Raw genomic sequence first — 20,994 nt, 5'->3', positions numbered from 1 at the left:
CAAAGTAAGAAGACCCATGTGAAGCAGGCTAATCAGTTGGGTTGCTCTTTGTATATAAGTTTTTATGAGAATGATTCAAATTTAAGTGCTTTCTAGAAATCACCTTTCTAAACACTGACCTATATAAGTCCAAAGTAGGCCAAAAACACTTAAAATTTATGTTTGATTAGCATATGTAGGATTAGGTTTCCTTATGGCACTTTCAGACAAAATTTGTTTTTGTTGATTTTTTTTCCCCCATCCTTCTGACCCCTTTGTACTTTTCTTTTTTTTAATATTCTTTTTATTTATTATGTATACAGTGTTTTGTATGCCTGTATGCCAGCAGAGGGCACCAGATCTTACCATGGTTGTGAGCCACCATGTGGTTGCTGGGAATTGAACTCAGGACCTCTGGAAGAGCATCCAGTGCTCTTAACCTCTCTCCAGCCCACCCTGCTTTGTACTCTTAACACATCCTCCCCCATAGCTTACTTTCTGCTTTCATGTCTCATCCATGGCCTTTCCTCTTTCCTCAACATCTTTTTTCCTTCTCAAGGTCTTTTTAGTTTCATAGCCTACTGTTACTGTTGACTCCACTTATATGCATGTAAACAATGTAAGTTAGGATCTGCATCTGAGAGAAAACACATTTTGTGGTTTTCTAACGAGTTATTTATACTTTCTAATTCCATCTATTTTCATATAAATTTTGTGATGTATATCTGAATAGAATTCCATTCTGTTTGATACCACATTCTCATTACACAGCCATCAGTTGATAGACATCTAGGCTGGCTCCATTTCCTTGCTGTTGTGAATAGGGGGGCAATCAATATGGATGATCAGATTTCTCTGGTAGAAGATAGAATCCTTTGTATACCCAGGAGTGGGATAGCCAGGTAATAAACAGTTCTGTTTTCACTTTTTTGAGAGACCACCACACTGATTTCCACAATGGCCATACAGGGTTACATTTCAACCATTTCATCCTCACTAGCATCTTTGTCTCTTGTTAGTGATAGCTGTTCTGACGAGGGTGAGAGACTCAAAGCAGTTTTGGTTGGCATTTCCTTCATGGCTAAGAATATTAAATGTTCTCTTACAAATACTTAAAGGCCATTGTTACTTCAGAGAACATTCTCGTTAGCCCATTTATTGACTGGCAGATTGTGTGTGTGTATGTGTGCATTTAGTTTTGTTGTTTGTTTGTTTTTTGGGTTTTTTGTTTTTGTTTGTTTGGTTTGGTTTGGTTTGGTTTTGGTTTTTGGTTTTTTGAGACAGGGTTTCTCTGTGTAGCTTTGTGCCTCTCCTGGAACTCACTTGGTAGCCCAGGCTGGCCTTGAACTCACAAAGATCCGTCTGCCTCTGCCTCCAACTGGGATTAAAAGCTTGCGCCACCACCACCCAGCGTGCATTTAGTTTTTATTGTTCTTTGAATATTCTGTACATTTATAGTGAGGGAAAGTTTCTCCCCACTGTGTAAGCTGTCTCTCCACTCTGCCAATGTCTCCTTCCCTATGCTTCTGGAGTTGTATTCAGAAAGGTTTTGCCTACATCCATGTGGTGTTCTTCTTTTGGTTTGCTTGCTTTGCATTTGGTTTAAGATAGGGTCTCCTCAAGTAGCTTTGTCTGGCTTGGAGCTCCTAGAGATCTGCCTGCCTTTGCCTCCCAAGTGCTGGGAATGCCCACAACTAGCTCCCATAGTCGTTATGCCGGGGTCCACAAGGCCCTGTTCCTGTGCCACTGCCACCTGACTCAGGCTTTTGACTCACTGGTTTGGTGGGTAAATAGTATTTCCCTGTAGTCTTAATTTGCATTTCTCCTATTGATTAGGCCAAATATATCCACTTTTTTGGGGGGAGTGCCTAGGCTGTGTTCTTTAGTGAACCTCCATTTGTCCATTTCTGTATGTTCTCTTTCCTTTTGTAAGACTTGTATGTAACTTCAAATTATCTCAAATGAACTTAGAGTTCTGCTTTATAGACTGATTTATAGTCTTTTTTCTTTTTTTATTATTATTAAGAAATTTTCTTTTCACTTTACATACCAAGCACAGATATCCCCCTCTTCCCTCTTCTCTCCCCCCAGCTCACCTCCCATCTCACATTTCTCATGGGGACTCAGCTGAGGGAGGTCCAACCCCCTCCCCCCTGCACCAAGGCTGTGTAAGGTGTCACCCCTAGGCACTGGGCTCCAAAAATCCTGTCCATGCACCAGGAACTAATCCCGATTCCCCCTGCCTGGAGGCCCCCCAAACAGTTCAAGCTAAACAACTGTCTCCCATATCTAGAGAGCCTGGTCTAGTGCTATGGGGGCTCCACAGCTATTAGTTCACAGTTCATGCATTTCCACTAGTGTGGCTGGTCATCTCTGCACATTTTCCCATCATCAGCTCGAGGTCCGCTGATCACAGAATCCCACCTCTCTCTCATCTATTGGATTACTGGCGCTCAGCCTGGCAACTGGCTGTGAATCTCTGCATCTGCTTCCATCAGTTACTGGATGAAGGCTCTCTTAGTCCAATCAGCTCTGGCCTGATTTATAGTCTTATATGGCATTTGACTTTTATGTCTTAAAATGTTATCAATTGAAAAAAGGCCCTCTAGTTTTTTTCAAAAACTAATACTAATTTAAATATTTAGGACTATATTTCCTGGTTTTTTCTTTTTTTTTTTTTATTAAGAAAAAATTTTCATTCATTTTACACACCATCGAAGACCCTCCTCCCGACCCCCCCAGCCTCCCCTGCCCTCTTCCCCCAACAAGAAAGCAAGTTCTTCCATGGGGAGGCACATCCAGTAGAAGCAAGTCCAAGCCCTTCCGCCTGCCTCAAGGCTGCACAAGGTGTCCCATCATAGTGGTTGTTTATTTTAAATCAGCCCCCTCCACATGCTGGGCTCTGCTGACTCCCCATGGGAGACCTCGATTTGGGGGATGTGGGGATGTGGAGTGGCTTGGGAAAGAGGGAGGAGGGGGGGGGTCTGTGAATAGCATGAGGAGTGAATAGAAATTTTCTTAATAAAGAAAATTTTTTAAAAATCAATGTAAGGGGAAAAAAAGCTGGGAGTTGGAAAATATGAAGCCTGTTGATTTCAGCTGACTCTTGGAAGTTTCCATATTACTTTTGTTTGGGGGGGTAGTTTTGGTTTTTTGTTTTCTTTTGGTTTGGTTTTTGTTTGTTTATTTGTTTGTTTTGCTTTTTCAAAACAGGGTTTCTCTATGTTGCCCTAGCTGGCCTGGAATTCAGAGATCCACCTGCCTCTACCTCCCAAGTGCTGAGATTAAAGGTGTGTGCCACCACCACCCAATGCCATATTACTATCTTTATTAAAGCAGTGTGTATTTGCGTCATACCTGTTTTTGCTGTGTCTTTGTGTTAAAGGTTGAAAACGGTGTTAAATAATGGTGCAGTGCTACTGGACATTCTTCTGCTTCAGTGGGAACACTTCCAGTGTTTATCTCTTAAACTTCATGATACTCTCTTGATATGGTTATTTTAAATTATGTTACTATCTATTGACATTGTTGGTTTTCTTGCCCAAATTTCCATCTGTATTGATCCAACTGTATGCTAACCCCCTCTATTAATGACACGTAATTGGTTTCACACTTGCATTGCTATAAAAAGCTAAGTAAGGGAGATTCCCAAATAGGTATTTATTTTGAAAACAAAACAACCATTCTGTCCTGGATTGTATCAGTCAAGGCAATGATTCAAACACATGCTTTCTTAGGCCTATAGAAAACCCTTCATCTCACTGTAACTGCCAGTGGATTTTAAACTTGCCTTAATTTATGACTTTCTTTGTTCTGTAAAACTATGAAACTTAATGAAACTGCTTCCACGTTGGAACATGGAGTTTGGAGTAACCTAAATCTGTGTACCCAGGCCATGGTCACTCATAATGGCTCCAGAATAAACTCTGACTTCCTTTAACATGAGAGTGTGGTTATTGCATTGACACTAGTAACTTGGAAGCTGATTGATTACCTATTGACATAATAACATCATGTGTGCTGAGATAAACAAAATGTACTACTAAAGGCAATTTCGTCTACATTCGTTCATTTAAAATGTATTATTAAAATTTTTCTCTATTCGCTTATTCTTTTAAAATCAAGTTACCAGAAAGCTTAGTTATTCAGCTGCTAAGAGAAGCGAACAGTAGATGACACCAACTCCGCTATGACGCAAGGCAATGTCTGACTAATGTCAAACAAAAAATGCGGAGCCTATCCAGAAATCAAGACAGTCTTGCAGCCCGGTAGGACTCCCTGACCCTAGAGCCACAGGACGCTGCTCCCTGGCCTCACGCATGCTCGGGGCGGTCCCTAAGTGAACTGAGACGTTTGATCCTTGCGCCTTTCCGTACTCCCCTCTACGCACCCGGTGGCTGCAATGGCGGACATTTCCGAGAGGACGCTGCAGGTGTCCGTGCTAGTGGCTTTCGCCTCCGGAGTGGTCCTGGGCTGGCAGGCAAATCGGCTGCGGAGGCGTTACCTGGACTGGAGGAAGCGGAGGCTGCAGGACAAGCTGGCGACGACTCAGAAGAAGCTGGACCTGGCCTGAGCGCGCGCCGCAGCCAGAGCCCTCCGGATCCTCACTCCCCAAGCCCCTCGCGGCCCGGATCTGGTGAGCCGCGCGACTACACCCCCGGGGAAGCCCTGGGTCGCCTTTGCACGGCTTGCAGGAACGTGGCTTGCACATAGAGCTCAGAAAAGTTTTGTCTTCTCTAGTTACTTACTCTTCCGGTGTTACAGCTCAGTTTAATGGAAAGGTTGACCACGTGCGATACAGTTGCACCTTAACATTTAACTTCGAAATGGAAAACACTGGACAGAAAAAAGTGGGAGGCGGGGAGGAACTGTGAAGTATTTCACGCCGCCTTTTTTGTTTTGTTTTGTTTTGTTTTTCGAGACAGGGTTTCTCTGTGTAGCTTTGGCACCTGTCCTGGACCTCATTCTAACCCGGGCTGGCCTCGAACTCAAAGAGATCCGCCTGCCTCTGCCTCCTGCGCGTGCTGGGTGGGATTAAAGGTGTGCGCCGCCTGGCCAAATTAACTTTTAGTAGACCCATTGAAGAGCTATGGCTTTGATGTTTCTGCAAACTTCAATTCGAAGTCTTAAGTTTTTGGTAGCCAGATAGAGTAGAAAAAGTGGATGTCAGGAGCCTTGCGTTTCATCATAGCTGTCTATCAGCGCTGTCATTTTCTTAGCATTCTTGGTTTACCTTCACAGTACCGTAATTTAAGGATTATGTGTTACTGATTTTTTTTAATTCTTTCTGTTTTTCAACAGCTTGTCGAAGATGGATATAAAGCACTAGAAAGAAATCATTTCTTCTTGCACTTTATGAATCTATTTTTAAAATTAAAAAAAAAATTAAATATCTTTGAATCTTTTCCCTCCTCACAAAGAAAAGGAATATTTTGTCTACCATTCAGTTTGCTGCAGCAAGAGCTCTGGATCCTGAAAGCAGAGATCTTCTTATGGAATCTTTCACATCCTTGGTACAGCCTGGAGGCAAATTTGATCCAGGGACCATTATGGGTCCTTTTTCTAGATGTATTCAGAAAAGATAGGAGCTGTGGCAAATGACTGAAGTAAACATTATAGATGTAAGAATGAAAGTTTACTGCAAATGTCAAGTTGTGTTGACGTGGAATGTACATGTGAAGAAGAAACCTTTGAGGAGAGCTTAATGATAAATGCCAGTTGTATTAAGTGACCAAGTCCCTGTTTGTTTATTTATAAGATGCATTTATGACGCACTGTCCTCATTTTTAAGAAAATCAGTTTTGTGTCTCAGCACCATTTAACATAAGAAATTAAGAAAGTTCGTTTTTCAGGAAAGCCCCACTACCCATTTTCCTAGGATGGTTGTGCCTTATTGTTTCTAACTTTGTTCTTACTCTGTGAATCCATCAAGGGCTGAAATGATGCTTCTTAGATATCCAGCCTGTTTAGTAGGCTGAAGCTTTTTAGTCAACATCCCTCACCCAGACTTAGTTGAGGATCTTTGAGGTAGAGTAAGTAGGGTTATTTGCCTGTAGGTGATAGTGGTATACATCTGTGTGGGGACCAGAGGTCAGCTTCAGGTACCTGCCCAGATTGCTCTCCACCTTTTCCTTTTCCTCATGTACGTGTAATATGATGTACCTGCACATGTATGAGTGCATATGTGAATATGTATGTAGTTGTAGATCCGAAGTTTGTCTAGGGACTGCTGCTCCACTTGGGCACTTATGTGGGTTCTGGGACTCCTAACTAGTCACTTTTGCAGCAGGGACTTTAACCATAGACCCATCTCTCCAGCCCCTCACTGCAACTGGGAATTTATATTTGGCTGGTCTGGTCTGCCTGTTTCCAAACTCAAGATCCTGATCCTCAGCACTTGTGTTACACATTGCCCTGTCCCACCTCGGGTTTTTACATGGATACTGAGTGTTTGGCGGCAGGTCTTCATGCATGTATAGTAAGCATTTTCCTAATTGAGCCAGAAGGGACTCTAGCCAGTCCAAGCATGGCAAACATGACCTGCAGGCCTTACCCTTCTCCCCCATTCCCACTTCCTTGCTAAAAACTGCTAGATTACATTTCTAAAGCTAATCACTAAGGTCCATTCCCTTACTTGGCCACTTCCTCCTCCTGAGGCTGACTACCAAGGTCCAACTATCAAAGTATTGAAGTCCAGCACTCAAAAGCCCCCTTTGACATGCCAGTTAAAATTGAACATCTCATCCCAACATGGGGTTTCTCCTTTGTCCCTTTATAAAGCACCATTTGTCTATGGGCCACGTCTGTCTCCTCTCTAACCAGAGGCAGTCCTTTGTCCGTCGAGGCCCCATCCCCCCACCCAAGAACAAATTATTCATCCCCCTTATCTTCCTCTGAGAAATTCATCTTGGGGTATCTTTTTTTTCGTTTTTGAAAAGTTGGAAATTGCATTTTATTCATAAAAATACATTCATTTTACTCAACAAGGCCTTTAAAACATCAGTTCTTAGGTACAGTGTATAGCCTTAGCAAACTATTAAAACAGTAACAAGAATAAGCGAAATAACAAAATCTTAATCCAATATGAAGAAAACCAAAAAACCAAGAAAAAAGACAAAATTAAGCATATTTCAGAGTTTCTTTTGGAATTCATTATGGAAGAGCAAATGGGACAAGGAACTGGCGTATTCTCTGTAGTGAATTATCTTCAACACTTGTGCATGACGTGGCATCAGGTTCCATCTTTGTGCTGATCCCAATCCCTTTAGAGCCCTCTCTCCAGCCCCGGGAAGTTTTTTAGTAAACATCCCTCTGTTGACTAACTGAAAATCCAGGGTTAAACTAAGTTTGTGACTGGACCAGCTCTGCCTCTGGGCCTGTTCCTGGAAAACCTGATACTTGCATTGGTTTTTGTTTTAAATTTTATCTGTATGAGTTTTGCCCAAGTGCATGTCTGGTACCTGCAGAGGCCAGAAGATAGTGTCAGTTCCCCTGGAACTGGAGTTATAAAGCAGTTACGAGCTGCCATGTGGATGCTCAGAATTGGACCTGGGTCCTTGGTAAGAGCAGTCAATGCACTTCAGCCCTCTTTTCTCATTGCTTACATGCAGCATCCAGATACACTCAACCTCCTTTTATGTGTCTCCTCTGAGCATCCCTCTCTAAACATGTTGGTGTCCTATGCCATACTAATCTCGTTTTCTACTACGTGTTCATGTTATATGTACTGTGTGTCTCTAGCCTTATAGTGGACCATTCTCCTTTGAGACATCACTTGTGTCAACATATCTTTCCCTTCTACCTTCTCTTATTTAAATGTATGAAGTTCTCTCCTTCCCCACACCGGAAAAGTCTTCCATGGAGATGGAACTTCTTTTTAGTCAAATTGGAATCAGTAAATTGGGAGCCAGGAGTCACAATAGCAATCAGATATGTTGGGGATAACATCGTCAGCTGGTGAGCTTGGATCATCACCATTCACAAGTGCAGGGTTGCTGTAGTGGAGTTTGGGAATTGGACTTAGTTGCGTCTCACTCAGGGGAAATACTACCTACCACCTTTCTTCAGAGTAAACAAAAAAGCAGAGGCTCTTGAGAAATATCTATTTGCTGCACAAGACAGAATCGCTGCCCTCAGAATTCAGGGTGGACCACATGAAAACTTGGGAGAGACATTTCAACAATACCCCCAAATGGCAAGATTTAAAACCGCCTCTGGGCCAAGTGTGATGGCACATGCCTTTAATCCCAACACTAGGGAGACAGGGTGGGAGGTGGATCTCTGTGAGTTCAGGGCTAAACAGTTTCAAAACTCAAATAAAACCGCCAACCCAGTGACAATATGCAACAAAACCGTGAGACCCACAAATGCCACAGGAGAGGTCTCATAACTAAGTAGATCATACTTAAACTGTTTTTTGGGTTTTTTTTTTTTCTGAGCTGAGGATCAAACCCAGGGCCTTGAGCTTGCCAGGCAAGCGCTCTACCACTGAGCTAAATCCCCAACTGTTTTAAAGATTAGTTTCGCAGAACAGGCGTCGGAAAGCTGCACAGAACAGAGTACTGCATGGTACAAGGTCATGATAGTGACAAGAAGCACCGCCCGGGACTCCGATGTTCGTCCCCATCCTAGGAATCCAGAGGCGTCGTTTTCAGGTCCTTTAGCGAATCCCGTGGCGCGGGGTGGCGGCGCCCGCTGATAGCGTCATCTTGCTGAGCTCCCGCTTTGGTTTCCTTGGCAACCGGCGCGGTCCCGCCGGCGGCGGCTAGGCCGATGCTCGCCCGGCGGCCGCGGGACCCGCTGCAGGCGCTGAGGCGCCGCGGGCAGGAGCTGAAGCTGCAGGTAGGTGCGGGGGAGAGGGCCCCACATCCCAGACCCGAGCGCCGGCGGCAGCGTTCTAACCCCGGCCCCCGCCGAAGACAAAACCTCCAGAAAGCCTTGCGGGTCAGCTAACACCTCCGTCCAACGACTCACCAGCTCCCAACCCCCGCCTCACCCCTCCCGCCCCAGTCTAAACCAGCCAGTTCCACCCCAGTCCTGCGCAGCTCTCCTTAGAAAGTCATCCCTTTCTCAAAGTCAAGTGTAACAGGTGTCAACGAATAGTCTTAATAGCTGAGATCCGATAAACGAGCCAAGGACAGGAGAAAAGTTAATTTCAAGGTAATCAGACGCTTACAAAAGAGAGAAGCTCGTAAAGATTTTGAGTCCTAACAATTCAGTGTGGGGGAAGACTTGATGAACCAGCGCAAGCACTGGTGTATAAGCTTCATTTCTGGACAGCAGTTTGACAAGATCTAGCAAACATTGATCCTCCTAGGCTGGTTGATTACATTTCCAGGAATCTACCGTTTGTAATTAAAACGAGGACGGAGGCGGATATATAAAAAGTGTTTTCACCACATTTTTGCTTATAATAGAAAAAAAACTGGGTCTGAATAAAAGATCAGTATTAGGGGGAAGGATTAAACTAACCCACAGATGGACTGTTGTTATACAGGGCTTCTCAGTTCTTGTCTTGAGGGACAGGATTTAGTGGCAGGACACAAAGCTTAAACAGAAGTTTCTATAGTAAAACAAAACATATGCTCCAGAGAGACTGGAGTGGGCTGCAGGAGCTGGAGAGGAGTAGATTCCAACAAGTTTTAATCGGTATTGATGACATGAATGGCATATCCATGACCCTATTTCTCTCCCAAATCACGGTTGACTGGACTATCATTTTTTAGGGTATTTCCGATGATCCTCTAGAAATGCCCATGTATTGGGGTGGGGGAATGTCAGAATTTCAATGTAAGCAATATAATGAAATCTGATTCTTTTGAGGATGCGGCACTTTGTTATGGTACGTGTGTGCCAACTGAGATCGTGTTCTGGCCTCCTTGGTTCTGTTATAACAGGAACTGTCTTAACTGCAGCTTCAGGAAGGTTTGACCACAAAGGGGGGCATTCTGACTGGTCAGGAGGGCACAACTACCAAGGCAAGGCTGCGGTTTTCCTTGGTGACGTCATTTCCAGCTCCCTGTCTACTTGGTATTGTCTGATGGAATCTGATAGTACTATGAGGGTATTTTTTTTTGCTAGAGCTTTTGGTGTTTGGAGACAAATATTTGTGGTAAGATATGAAGTTAGAAAAAGAATGTGAGGAGCTGGAGAGATGGCTCAGCAGTTGAGAACACTGGCTGCTCTTCCAGAGGACCTAGTATAGTTCCCAACACCCTCATGGTGGCTCACAGCTGTCTAATGCCTGAGGAGCTGATGCCCGCCCGGTTCCAGACTCTGAGGGCACTGGGCATGCATGTGGTACACAGACCCACATGCAGGCAAAATACTCATACACACATAAATAAATATGAAATTCCTATTACTCTTAAAAATAAGAACCGCCGGGCGGTGGTGGCGCACGCCTTTAATCCCAGCACTTGGGAGGCAGAGCCAGGCAGATCTCTGTGAGTTCGAGGCCAGCCTGGTCTACCAAGCGAGATCCAGGAAAGGCACAAAGCTGCACAGAGAAACCCTGTCTCGAAACAAACAAACAAACAAACAAAAAGAACCAAGGGAAGGGGGAAATGATGTAATTATAATCTTAAAAAAGTAATAAAATAACCAAATAAATAGCAACTAATGGATTGTCTATTTCTTTTCAGAAATTCTTATTTTATCTTAGACAGGGTCTGATTATGTAGCTCTGGCTGGTCTGGAACTTTATAAGTAGACCAGGTGAGCCTTGAACTCACAGAGCTCCTCCAGCCTCTGCCTTCTGAGTGCTGGGATTAAAGGCATATGCCATCATACCTGGCTATTTTACTTTTTAAATATGTAATCTATTACCAAGTATTTTTTTGCTAAATAATTAAATAATCTCTAACAGATTAAGAGATTTAATAGAGTTCACGTGTTACTTAGTTTTGGACTTTTGTTTTAAAAGTACAAAATTTTGTATGTTTTCACCATAAAGAAATAATACTTTTGAGAAGATAGATATGACTAACTTGAATTTAAATGTTCATGTATATTCAAACATCATCCTTAAATATGTACAGTTTCTGCTCTAGAGACAGTAGGACCTGGGAGAATGGAGCCAATAAGTGAGGTGGACTAAAGTCTCACACCACAGCTAACTTTATTCAGAGCCTCAGACAATTTATACTCTGACGGCTAAGAAAGATCACGTGAGTAAAGTTCTCCTGAGTTCAAGCTGTCTACAATCACCAGGACAAGCTGCATGTGGCAAAAACAATGTGTTTCCATAGAAGCCCATGAGTAACAACAGCTGAAATAAATTCATTCCTATCCACTACTCCTGGGAGGAGCCTGAAAGCACATTCCAAGAACAACTCAGTGTTTTGAAGAAACTGAGGTCACAAGACTTTAGTTTCCTTACAAGCACTCAGAATTCTCACAGACTCCATTCTTGGACAGTATTCCAACAATATACAACTTTTTTTTTTTATCAGCTAAAACTTAAAGTACAAAATATTTGACAAATAAATATGTAGACAACTTTATATTTGAATCACAGTGGTGAAGAAAAGGCAAACTACAGGCTGGAGAGATGGCTCAGAGGTTAAGAGCACTGGCTGCTCTTCCAGAAGTCCTGAGTTCACTTCCCAGAAAGGCATGGTGGCTCACAACCATCTGTAATGAGATATGGTGCCCTCTTCTGGTGGGCAGGCATATATGCAGACAGAACACTGTATACATAATAAATAAGTCTTAAAAAAACAAACAAGCTACTATCTTCTGGAGAATACAAATAAATGAGTGGAACACTGACTTCCACTGAGTTTAGTAGACTTTTAATATGGGGTTCTAGATCTAATTTAAATTTACAGAGACATTAAGAAAACCAAAAAGTTTCAGAAGTATGTTATAAAAGTAATTATTAGTTGGACATGGTGGCACATGCCTATAATCCCAGCACTTGGGTAGCTGAGACAGATCAAGGCCAGCCTGGGCTACATAGCAAGATGCTCTCTCAGTCTCCTCTGCCCTCCGCCCCCATTTGTGTGTGTGTGTGTGTGTGTGTGTGTGTGTGTGTGTGTGTGTGTGTGTGGTGTATGTATGTATATATAATAGCTATTATTGGGTTTTTGGATAATATTTTTAGTTGCTATTAGATTATTATTTAGACTATACCTAATCTGAGATGATATTAAAAATGCAGGTCAGGATGTTCTAGTTGTGTCCTGCTGAGGAGGGTCTTTGTCAGAGGGGGTAGTTCTGGGTCCATTGAAGAGGGGTCCTCTGGTGGTGTAGCAGGGAGACAGTCTTAACTTGATTGGCTGTGATGGATCACAATTACCATTCTGTATCCCTGAAGCGCTCTGAAAATTATTAGAGGACTGTAAGCCAATGATTAGGTTGTAGAGTAAAACTGAGAGATCTGAGAAGGCTGGGGAGGGGGAGGAGCAGAGGCAGGAGAGACTGGGTCAGTGAGAGAGAGTGGGCATAGAGGTAGTTCAAGGTGACAGTGACTGGTACCATTGTCAGGACTTGCACCAAAATGAGCCATCAAAAGAAGGGGACAGGGAGAATAGAGGAAAGGTAAAGAACTGTATCGGTCTGGGATGAAAAGGATGAAGGTCCCTTTTAGCCAGATTTCTTCACGACATCTAAAGTGTCTTTTTGCAGATGTATTGGGAACAAATAGAGCTGTTGTAGGGCTAGAGCTATTGGGAGAGCTTGTATGGAATCTTCTGTTGGGGTAGACGGTGAAATTCAGTAAGTAAAATATTTAAAAGACAAGCTGAAAACATAAGAATGGGGATAATAAGAAGGAAAGCGTGAACAAGGGTGTGTGTGGTGGGGGGGGTGCAGAATGAGAGAGAACCCTGAGTCCATAAATAGGAGGAGGCCTGTGGTTCAATTTTCATCTGGCTCCTATCTCTAGGCATCACCTCAAACCAGTTAGGGTTTGTTGGCATGAAAGCAGAGCACTGTTCAAGGGGCACAAGTCCCGTCCTTAGCAGCAGTCAGAGCTGGTGCTTCTGAGTTTTGGAGTTCAGCAACAGCCAGAGAGTAGAGTTGGTCCTGAAGGATGTTAAGCTGGTCTGAACTGGTGAGACAGAGAGGTTAACAGGTGCAAAGGAGGCTCAATCCAGCTGGCTTAGTTCTGAGTCCTAAAAACAATGTCCAGAGTGGCCAGAAGAGGGATGGGTTGGATGGCCCATGGCCCATTAGTTTCCTTTTTTAGGTCATCTGAGCTGCTTTTAGGGGTTTGGCGGCATCAGTCTCAGTAACTGCTTCAAGGCTGACAGAAAGGGAGCAGCAGTTAGTGTCTCAGAAGACTGTCCATCTGAGGGGCCCTGAAAAATCTCACAGATGGCAAAAGTCCAGAACATAAGTCAAGAGATAATAACTGTACACCTTTGTGATGGGCATTAAGAGTCAGTTACACGGGGAAAACTTTTACACCGAGATGAGTCAGTCTAATGTGAGGTTAAGTACAGTTGTACAACTGGCCGGACTATGACCAGAGTTCTGCGGAAGGATACAGTGACTGTGATTAGCAGTGTGTTTGCATCAGACTCCTGCATAGGAAGCTGTGTAAAAGAAGTCGGGTAAAGTCAGCATCCAAGGAATGAATCTGAACAGAAAGTGTCTAAGTGATATTCTGCATAGGATGACTTTTGTATAGTTGCTTCAAATATTAACAATGACCATTATTATTTAATGAACAAAAACAGTATCTCAAGTAAAACACAATTTTTTGGTGAAAACCAATTTTTGCTAAGGTGAAATTTTAAAAATTGGGACTATTACCTTACATGACCATGTCTAGTATTTGAAGCATGACTGTTGGTGTCTTCTGGTTGTTCAGGTCTTGTTTCTGCAGCCATATTGGTGAGACTTCGTCAGTGTAAGAGACACTGTCTCACAGCAAACTTCCTGTTCCTTTGGCTTTTGCAATCTTTCCGTCCCCTCTTCCAAAATAATCCCTGAACCTTAGATGCAGAAGTTGTCTTGTAGATGTATCCATGGGAACTGGGCTCCACAGCTTGGCATTTTGATCTGTTCTGGTTTTCTGTAATGGTCTTTCTATTGTAAAGAAGTCCTTGGTGAGGACAAGGAGCCCTTTAACGCTGTGTCTGGAAAGGATGCATTGATTTCATTGGCTAGTCTTTGCCTGTTCCCACAGAGATACCTGAAGGGAAAACCAGGAATAGATATCCAGAACACAGAATCACCTGTCATTCGGGCCATGGCTTTGATGGCTGGCCCTGTCACTGGCGGGTGGGGAGGGATTTTAATAGTACTCTGCTGGGCACCACACACCAAGAGTGAAGAGGAAGCCAGTGCAATTTTATGTCTTCCCTCTCCGACACTGCCTTTTCCGCATACTCTGTAGAAAGGCCAAAGAATTCGTGCTTCTTGGTGGGTCCTTACCAAAGGTAAAGAGAGTGCTTCAAAATACTAAGTCGGGAGAAAGTCCTGCTACAGTCAAGACCATGAATCTTACTTGGCAGTAAGGAATAAGCAGAGGTGTACAATATGAAATAAAATAAGGCTCAGGAGACTTACCAGAGCCATGCTAGCCAACTCCCTTTATAGAAATGTCCATGAGCAGGAAAACTCATTTGTACTGGGACAGTGAGCAGGTTTATCTCAGGAGAGACAGAGTGAAGATTTATTAGGAAATAAAGTCACTCTTCAGGGCAATTTGCTCTATCTCGATAATGTTTGTGGTTATAAAGCAGATAAATGCAGCACATGTGTGCTTCAGATTTGTATACCTCCAGTGGGAATTTTATACTAAGCAGTGAGCCCTAGCTAGTGAGGCCAGGGGTAGATTATTTGAGGAAAGTGCATTGGTGACTTGCAAGGAAAAAAAAAAAAAACTGGGTAGATAAAACAACCAGGTATAATAAGATGTTAATGATAGGATCCAAGTAGTGGTATAACATTCTACTTTATGGTATGCCCACGTTCATTATATATTGGGGGAAAGACTAGTCAAATTCTGTTTCCTAAGGCTATACAGTAATTAACATGTTGTCTTAAATTGTCTCTGTCATAGGTTGATAGTTTGGTTACTGAAAGCCAACTGACAGGTGCTCTGGAACCGAGTAAAAGGAGAGATATTTACCAAAGGTAACGTGTGCTGCTCATGCACTGTCCACGGGCTGTACTTCTTTCCAGTGGTGCTGTTTAGATAGTCAACAGTGAGGCTCAATCCAGTGAGGCGTGCTCTCTCTCCCTCTCCCTCCTCCCTCCCTTCCTCCCTCTCTGCCCCTCTCCCCTCGGTATCTCACTCTCTAACTCTTTCTCTCCCCCCCCCAAAAAAAATAATAATGAGAATAATGTGGAAGTAACAGTGGGTAGGCTTTTCAAAAATGTATGTAAAAATATTGCTCTCAAGGGGTCTGGATTGGAATGGAGAAGGTGAAGACGGAATTATGTTGGGAAGAGGGAAATCTGCCTACCTTTTCTTCTCTGTGCTAAGCCTCATACTTGGTACTGTGCAAACTTTTTCTTCATTCATCTGTGCAATAACACTGTGAGATACCTGTTAAACATAAATGAGAAAATCAAGTTAGATGTGGAAGCAGGAAGACAAAACAAATGTTTAGGGCAGCTGAGACACAGGAGTTCTGTGAAGGGAGATGCGGTGCTTAGCTCCATCCTGTGATGACTGTGAGCCTAGAATTTCCAGGTAGTGATGTAGCACATGTCCAGAAGAACCACACCACAGCTGACAGTGTGGACTTGCTGTCCTCATGACAGTAACCGTAAAAACAGCAGCTTAGGAAGAGTGACCCTAGGGTACTGGCCTGAGGAGCCCAGATTTGGTGACCTGGTCACAAATCTCTAAAAGCCATTTGTCTGTGCTCGGGGTAGTAAACTTGAGCTGTCTTCATGTGGCGAACTGTATTCTAGGTGAACAGTGTACCTTGCCACTCAGAGACTGAATGATTTAATAAAAATCATTTCCTAGTTCCGGCAACAGAGAACTGACTTACACTTTATCTTTTCAAAATTTTAGATGTATCCAGTTAAAACAGGCAGTAGATGAAAATAAAAATGCTCTTCAAAAATTAAACAAGGTAAGTATGATGAATCACAGAAATCTCCTTTTATACAAATACTTTAAGTGGGAAAGAATTTCAGCCGGGAAGTTCCTGGGTTTACTTTACAGGAGAAGTCTGGCCACAGTCAGCTCTGACTTGCTGTCTAGTGATCTTCTGTTGCTGTGATAAACGCTGTGCCCCAAACCAACTTCAAAGAGGAGAGTTATCTAACTCACAGGTTACAGTCCATCATCAAGGGAAGCCAGGGCAGGAGCTCAAGGCAAGAACTTAGAGGCAGAAACAAGCAGAAACCACAGTGCAATGCCATAGACAGATTTTTCTTTGGGCTGCCAGCTCACAATGACCGGAGACTTATTATTAATTATAAAAGCTCGGCCTATAGTTTAGGCTTGTCCTACTAGCTCTTATAACTTAAACTAACCGCTTTTATTAATCTACATTTCACCACATGGCTTTTACCTTTCTTTCATTCTGTACCTCTGACTTGTTCTGCGTCTCCTGATGTCTCCTCTGTGCTTGGATTCATCCCCAATAACTCTCTTTGCCTGGAAGTCCCACCTAGTCTTCCTGCCTAGCTATTGGCCATTTAGATTTTTATTAAACCAGTCACAGTGACACATTTTCACACAATGTAGTCAAATATCTCACAACAGAATGCCACTCACCAGCCTGCTCTGGGGCTCACATCCAGCTGCCTTTCTAATACACAGGCCCCCCTGCCTGGGCTAGGTCCTCTGACAGCCATGCCAGCAGGCCAAGCTGATGGCTGGGTTCTTCAGTTGAGGTTCCCTTTGCTAAGTGGACAACCAGGAAAAGCCACCACAGTTGCCTATTAGTTTCATTATGAAGCTTTACTTGAAATCAGAGCAGCTAGGACCTCAGATACTAAAAGATTCTTGCTCTGATCACATTACTCAGCATTGCCTGGATACAGCTACTTACAGGGTCTTCCCTTCTTTGACATTGGAGTAGTTGTGTGTTACAGTTTAGAAATGCTCCTGTGGAGAGAGAGTACCTGGTTAAGAGGTCTCTTGATGATACAATATCTCTCATATCAATGACTCTACGGAAGTAAAATGAACAAGAATTTGTTCTTGGCAGTCCTGGGATTTTTAAACATGAACCAGAGTTCCCATGGTGTCCAGGGCTAAAGCCCCATGGAGCATTTAAAGTGGAGTCCCCTGTTCTGAAGGCTTGATCCTGCACCTGAGCATCTGGTCTGGTCCTCTCCAGTGACATGGAACTCTTTAGTGTCAGAGGCAGGCTAGCCACTTAGGGTCAGTGAAACCTAATTACTCTTGTTCCAAGAGCAACAAAACGATGCTCTCGGGGAAGAGATCTTGTCTCACCAGTAAGTGGTGTAATTTAGGAATGAGCCTTTCTTTTATTTTCTTACTACTAAAACCTGTCTCATACTGACTATACAAGATCTGTAATACTTAACATAGAAACAAGAAAACCCTGTGTTTGAGTCGTATAATTTTATTTTTCATTTGGTTTGAATTCCAAGTCAATGAACTATAAACTCTTATTCTCCAAGGTAAATGTAATCTTGTCTTACAGCATTTATTAGTGGTTTGTTTGTTTGTTTGTTTGTTTGTTTGTTGTGGTTGTTTGTTTTTTGAGACAGGGTCTTATTAGATAGTCCTGGCTGTTCTGGAACTCACTATGTAGACCAGAGTGACCTCAAATTCACAGAGATCCACCTGCCTCTGCCTCCTGAGTGCTGGGATTAAAGGTGTGTATTACGATCAATTCACGTGAGACTATTAAATGGGTAACAGAATTAATTAAGATATAAATTGAGGGAATGCGCTCACGATTACAGAATGGAGTAGACAGCTGAAGTTATCCTCTGATCTGACCTGGAGTGAATATATCCCACAGCAGGAGCGGGGAGAAGGGGCCTCTGACCCTTCTCCAACTCCTTCTAAGAGGTCACATACAATGGCAGGAAGCACCGCCTCCTTTGGGCTGTATAGCCCAAGGTCATGGGTGGAGTAAATACTACTACAGGTGTGTACCACAACACCTGGCTTATTTATTTATTTTTAATATTTATTTTTTTGTGTGTATGAATGTGTGCCTGCCTGGCTGTATGTGCCACTTGCATATGCAGTACCCTCAGGAACCAGCAGGGGTCATTGGATTCCTTAGAACTGGAATTAAGGCAGTTGTGAACTGTCATGTGGGTGCTGGGAATCAAACCTGTTTCCTCTGCTAGAGCAGTAAGCACTCTTAATCACGGAGCCGTCTCTCTAGCCCTGATGTTGTCCTTTTTAATTAAATATATTCAGGGAACCTGGGGCTGGTTTCCAATGAAGCAGGTCCTATTCTCTCACAGGCTGATGAATCTGCCCCTGTCGGGAACTATGAGAAGAGAAAGGAGGAGGAGTACAGTCTTCTGGAGAAGCTGACCTGCCAGCTGCAGGAGCTTGCTGTGGGCGTCAGCAAGAAGGACACACTCAAGTATGCTCCCTTCTTCCTCCAGTCCTGCGTCCCCACCTTTTATGTTTGGTTAGGAATAGAGACATACGGCAGTGTGAGCAAAAATGTCAAAAACGGTACAGGCAACTAGCGTGTATGTGTTGTGATTCTAGAATGTGTTAGCTCCTGTGAGAGATGCAAAGAGGCATCATAGTCTCTGCCCTCAGACTATCCTAGCTGGGGCAATAGACTAGAGATCTGAAAAGCTAAATAAACCAGTGTTAGAAAATACTCAAGGAAGGAATGTGATTTAGTTGTCTACTTATATCATTCCCTCTTTCAAAGAACGTAAATGTTGGGGTTGGGGATTTAGCTCAGTGGTAGAGTACTTGCCTAGCAAGCACAAGGCCCTGGGTTCAATCCTCAGCTCCACAAAAAAAAAAGAACGTAAATGTTGAAACGTTGAAAGCAGAAATGTGCTTTTTGTTTTTGTTTTTGCTGGAAAGAGCATTAATAATAGTTTTTACAAATTATAGAACAAAAATCCGGTAGGTCTAAACAAACCCAGATGTGGAGAAACAAAATCAATTAAGTCAATTATTGAGACTCTTCAAAAACTATTCCTCAACTGGTTGATACAGGCTCTTGCTGTGTAGTTCAGGGTGGTCATGAATTTATAATCTTCCTTTCTCAGCTGCCTGAGGGCTGGGATTATGGGCAAAAGCCAGCATGGCCAGCTTGTTCTCTGGCCTTTTATACTGAACTCTAGGTAGAATGATGGATATACATGCAAACATTCTGGGATTTTTCTGATTTCTAGGATTGAGGATGACTGAGTAGCCAGTGTTATGTTTATGCTCCCATTAGAAACAATTGTAAGGTCTGGGGGTGGGGAGTGGTCAGCTGTAGGAAGACACTGCACAAAAAGGGACTGGCATCCTTCATACACTGAGATGTTCAAAGTGAGTCCTGCCTTTACCTGTTCCCTGGGGATGAAGTGGACTCTAAGCAGCTAACTAGCAGCCTCACTGAGCTGATGGGTCAGATATCACATTTTAGAGTTGCTGAGTCCACTGGGCCTGGGGCCTGGTATCATAGAATGGAAGGACTTGAAGAGAGACAGGTACAGACATCTCATGTCAGCTTGGGCTCTCAGGGTATGATTCCAGAAGACCTAGCAGAAGGCCTATACTAAGAAGCTGACAGCACCGGGCGGTGGCGGCGCACGCCTTTAATCCCAGCACTCAGGAGGCAGTGACAGGTGGATCTCCATGAGTTTGAGGCCAGTGTGGTTTACATTTTGAGTTCCAGGACAGCCAGGACTATGTAGAGAGACCCTGTCTCAAAACAAACAAACAAGCAAACAACAAACAAACAAAGAGGTGGAAGCTGAGAGTTTAACAGATTGTAGAGACTAGAAAAAATTCAGACTTAGAACCTAAAGAAACTTTAAGGAAAACCAGGTAGTGATGGTACATGCCTTAAATCCCAGCACTTGGGAGACAGAGGCAGGCGGAGCTCTGAGTTCAATGCCAGTTTGATATTCAGAGCAAGTTTCAGGGCAGCCAGGTCTATTCAGAGAAACCCTGTCTCAAAACTTAGAGAGTGGGGGGAGGGAACTTTTATGAGATCATAGGAAGGCACAGGAACTAGAAGTAAGGAAGAAACTCTCAGAATAAAGACAAAAAGGAAGTAGATGCCCAAGAAAGCATAAAAGTAGACTGTAATGGAATAAGGCAACTGTGTAACATTAAAAATATCATCACTCTAAGAACACAATATAATCCAGTGTGTAAAAATATGCACATCACAATTTCTAATAAAAAGTTACTAGAAATGCTGAAACATAAACAAATCTCAAGGGGAAATGAACGACCAGCATAAGCAGGTAGCACACTGATAGTAAAGGTGGGATCATACCGGAACGAGACAGTGAGGCTGGCTGGCAAGGGCTTCTGAAAATGCGAGTGATACATTAAAGAAAAGTCAGCCCGGAAGAAAAGACAACAGAAATAGGAAAGAGATAGCAAAGGTTCGTAGAATCCTAGTGCAGAAAGAAATCAGATGAGCCTTCTACAGCTGAAAGACACTGTGTAAGGTGACATAATGGATGAGAACTTTGTAAATCAGGTTCAGTCTACAGATCTTAAAAGATGGTAACATACCTCATAAGCAAAAAGGACAATAATGCCTAGACAACAGATGAACCAAATGTGAGGGTTTGAAAAAGATCTGTAGAACAATAATTTCCAAGCTGACAAATTTATAGACAAAAAGGTACCTATTAGATGAGAAGATTGGAGTGGTAAGTGGGGGAATGAAAACTAGGGAAAAAGAAAAAGTCTGAGATAAAACTTACAGTAGGGTTGGGGATTTAGCTCAGTGGTAGAGCGCTTGCCTAGCAAGCGCAAGGTCCTGGGTTCGATCCTCAGCTCAGAAAAGAGAGAGAGAGAGAGAGAGAGAGAGAGAGAGAGAGAGAGAGAGAGAGAAACTTACAGTAGATGAAAATTTGAACATTGAGTGGTTAACATTATAATTAAGGAAGGAATCTGTGACCTCA

The 20,994-nt window shown here is 43.1% G+C and overlaps 2 protein-coding genes across 5 annotated transcripts in view; both read left to right on the top strand.

The window, feature by feature from the left end:
* Positions 1–4,345: 4,345 nt before the first annotated feature.
* Mtln (mitoregulin) lies at positions 4,346–5,710 on the top strand. Its single transcript, XM_036185217.1, has 2 exons — positions 4,346–4,615; positions 5,281–5,710. Exon 1 carries the CDS (start codon positions 4,382–4,384, stop codon positions 4,550–4,552), a length of 171 nt encoding a protein of 56 aa, XP_036041110.1. The 5' UTR covers positions 4,346–4,381; the 3' UTR covers positions 4,553–4,615; positions 5,281–5,710.
* Positions 5,711–8,513: 2,803 nt separating this feature from the next.
* Positions 8,514–20,994, top strand: part of Nphp1 (nephrocystin 1) — a 48,199-nt gene continuing 35,718 nt past the window's right edge. For all 4 annotated transcript variants that reach the window (XM_036185392.1, XM_036185391.1, XM_036185390.1 and 1 more), the window contains exons 1-4: positions 8,514–8,820; positions 14,996–15,069; positions 15,962–16,022; positions 18,352–18,476. In XM_036185392.1, coding sequence (XP_036041285.1) covers positions 8,752–8,820; positions 14,996–15,069; positions 15,962–16,022; positions 18,352–18,476 — 329 coding nt within the window. In that variant the 5' untranslated portion in view covers positions 8,514–8,751. The remainder of the gene's footprint in view (positions 8,821–14,995; positions 15,070–15,961; positions 16,023–18,351; positions 18,477–20,994) is intronic.

The sequence above is a fragment of the Onychomys torridus genome, chromosome 4 (genome assembly GCF_903995425.1).
Source record: "Onychomys torridus chromosome 4, mOncTor1.1, whole genome shotgun sequence".
NCBI classification, from domain to species: domain Eukaryota; kingdom Metazoa; phylum Chordata; class Mammalia; order Rodentia; family Cricetidae; genus Onychomys; species Onychomys torridus.
This window is presented reverse-complemented; position numbering and strand designations above follow the sequence as displayed.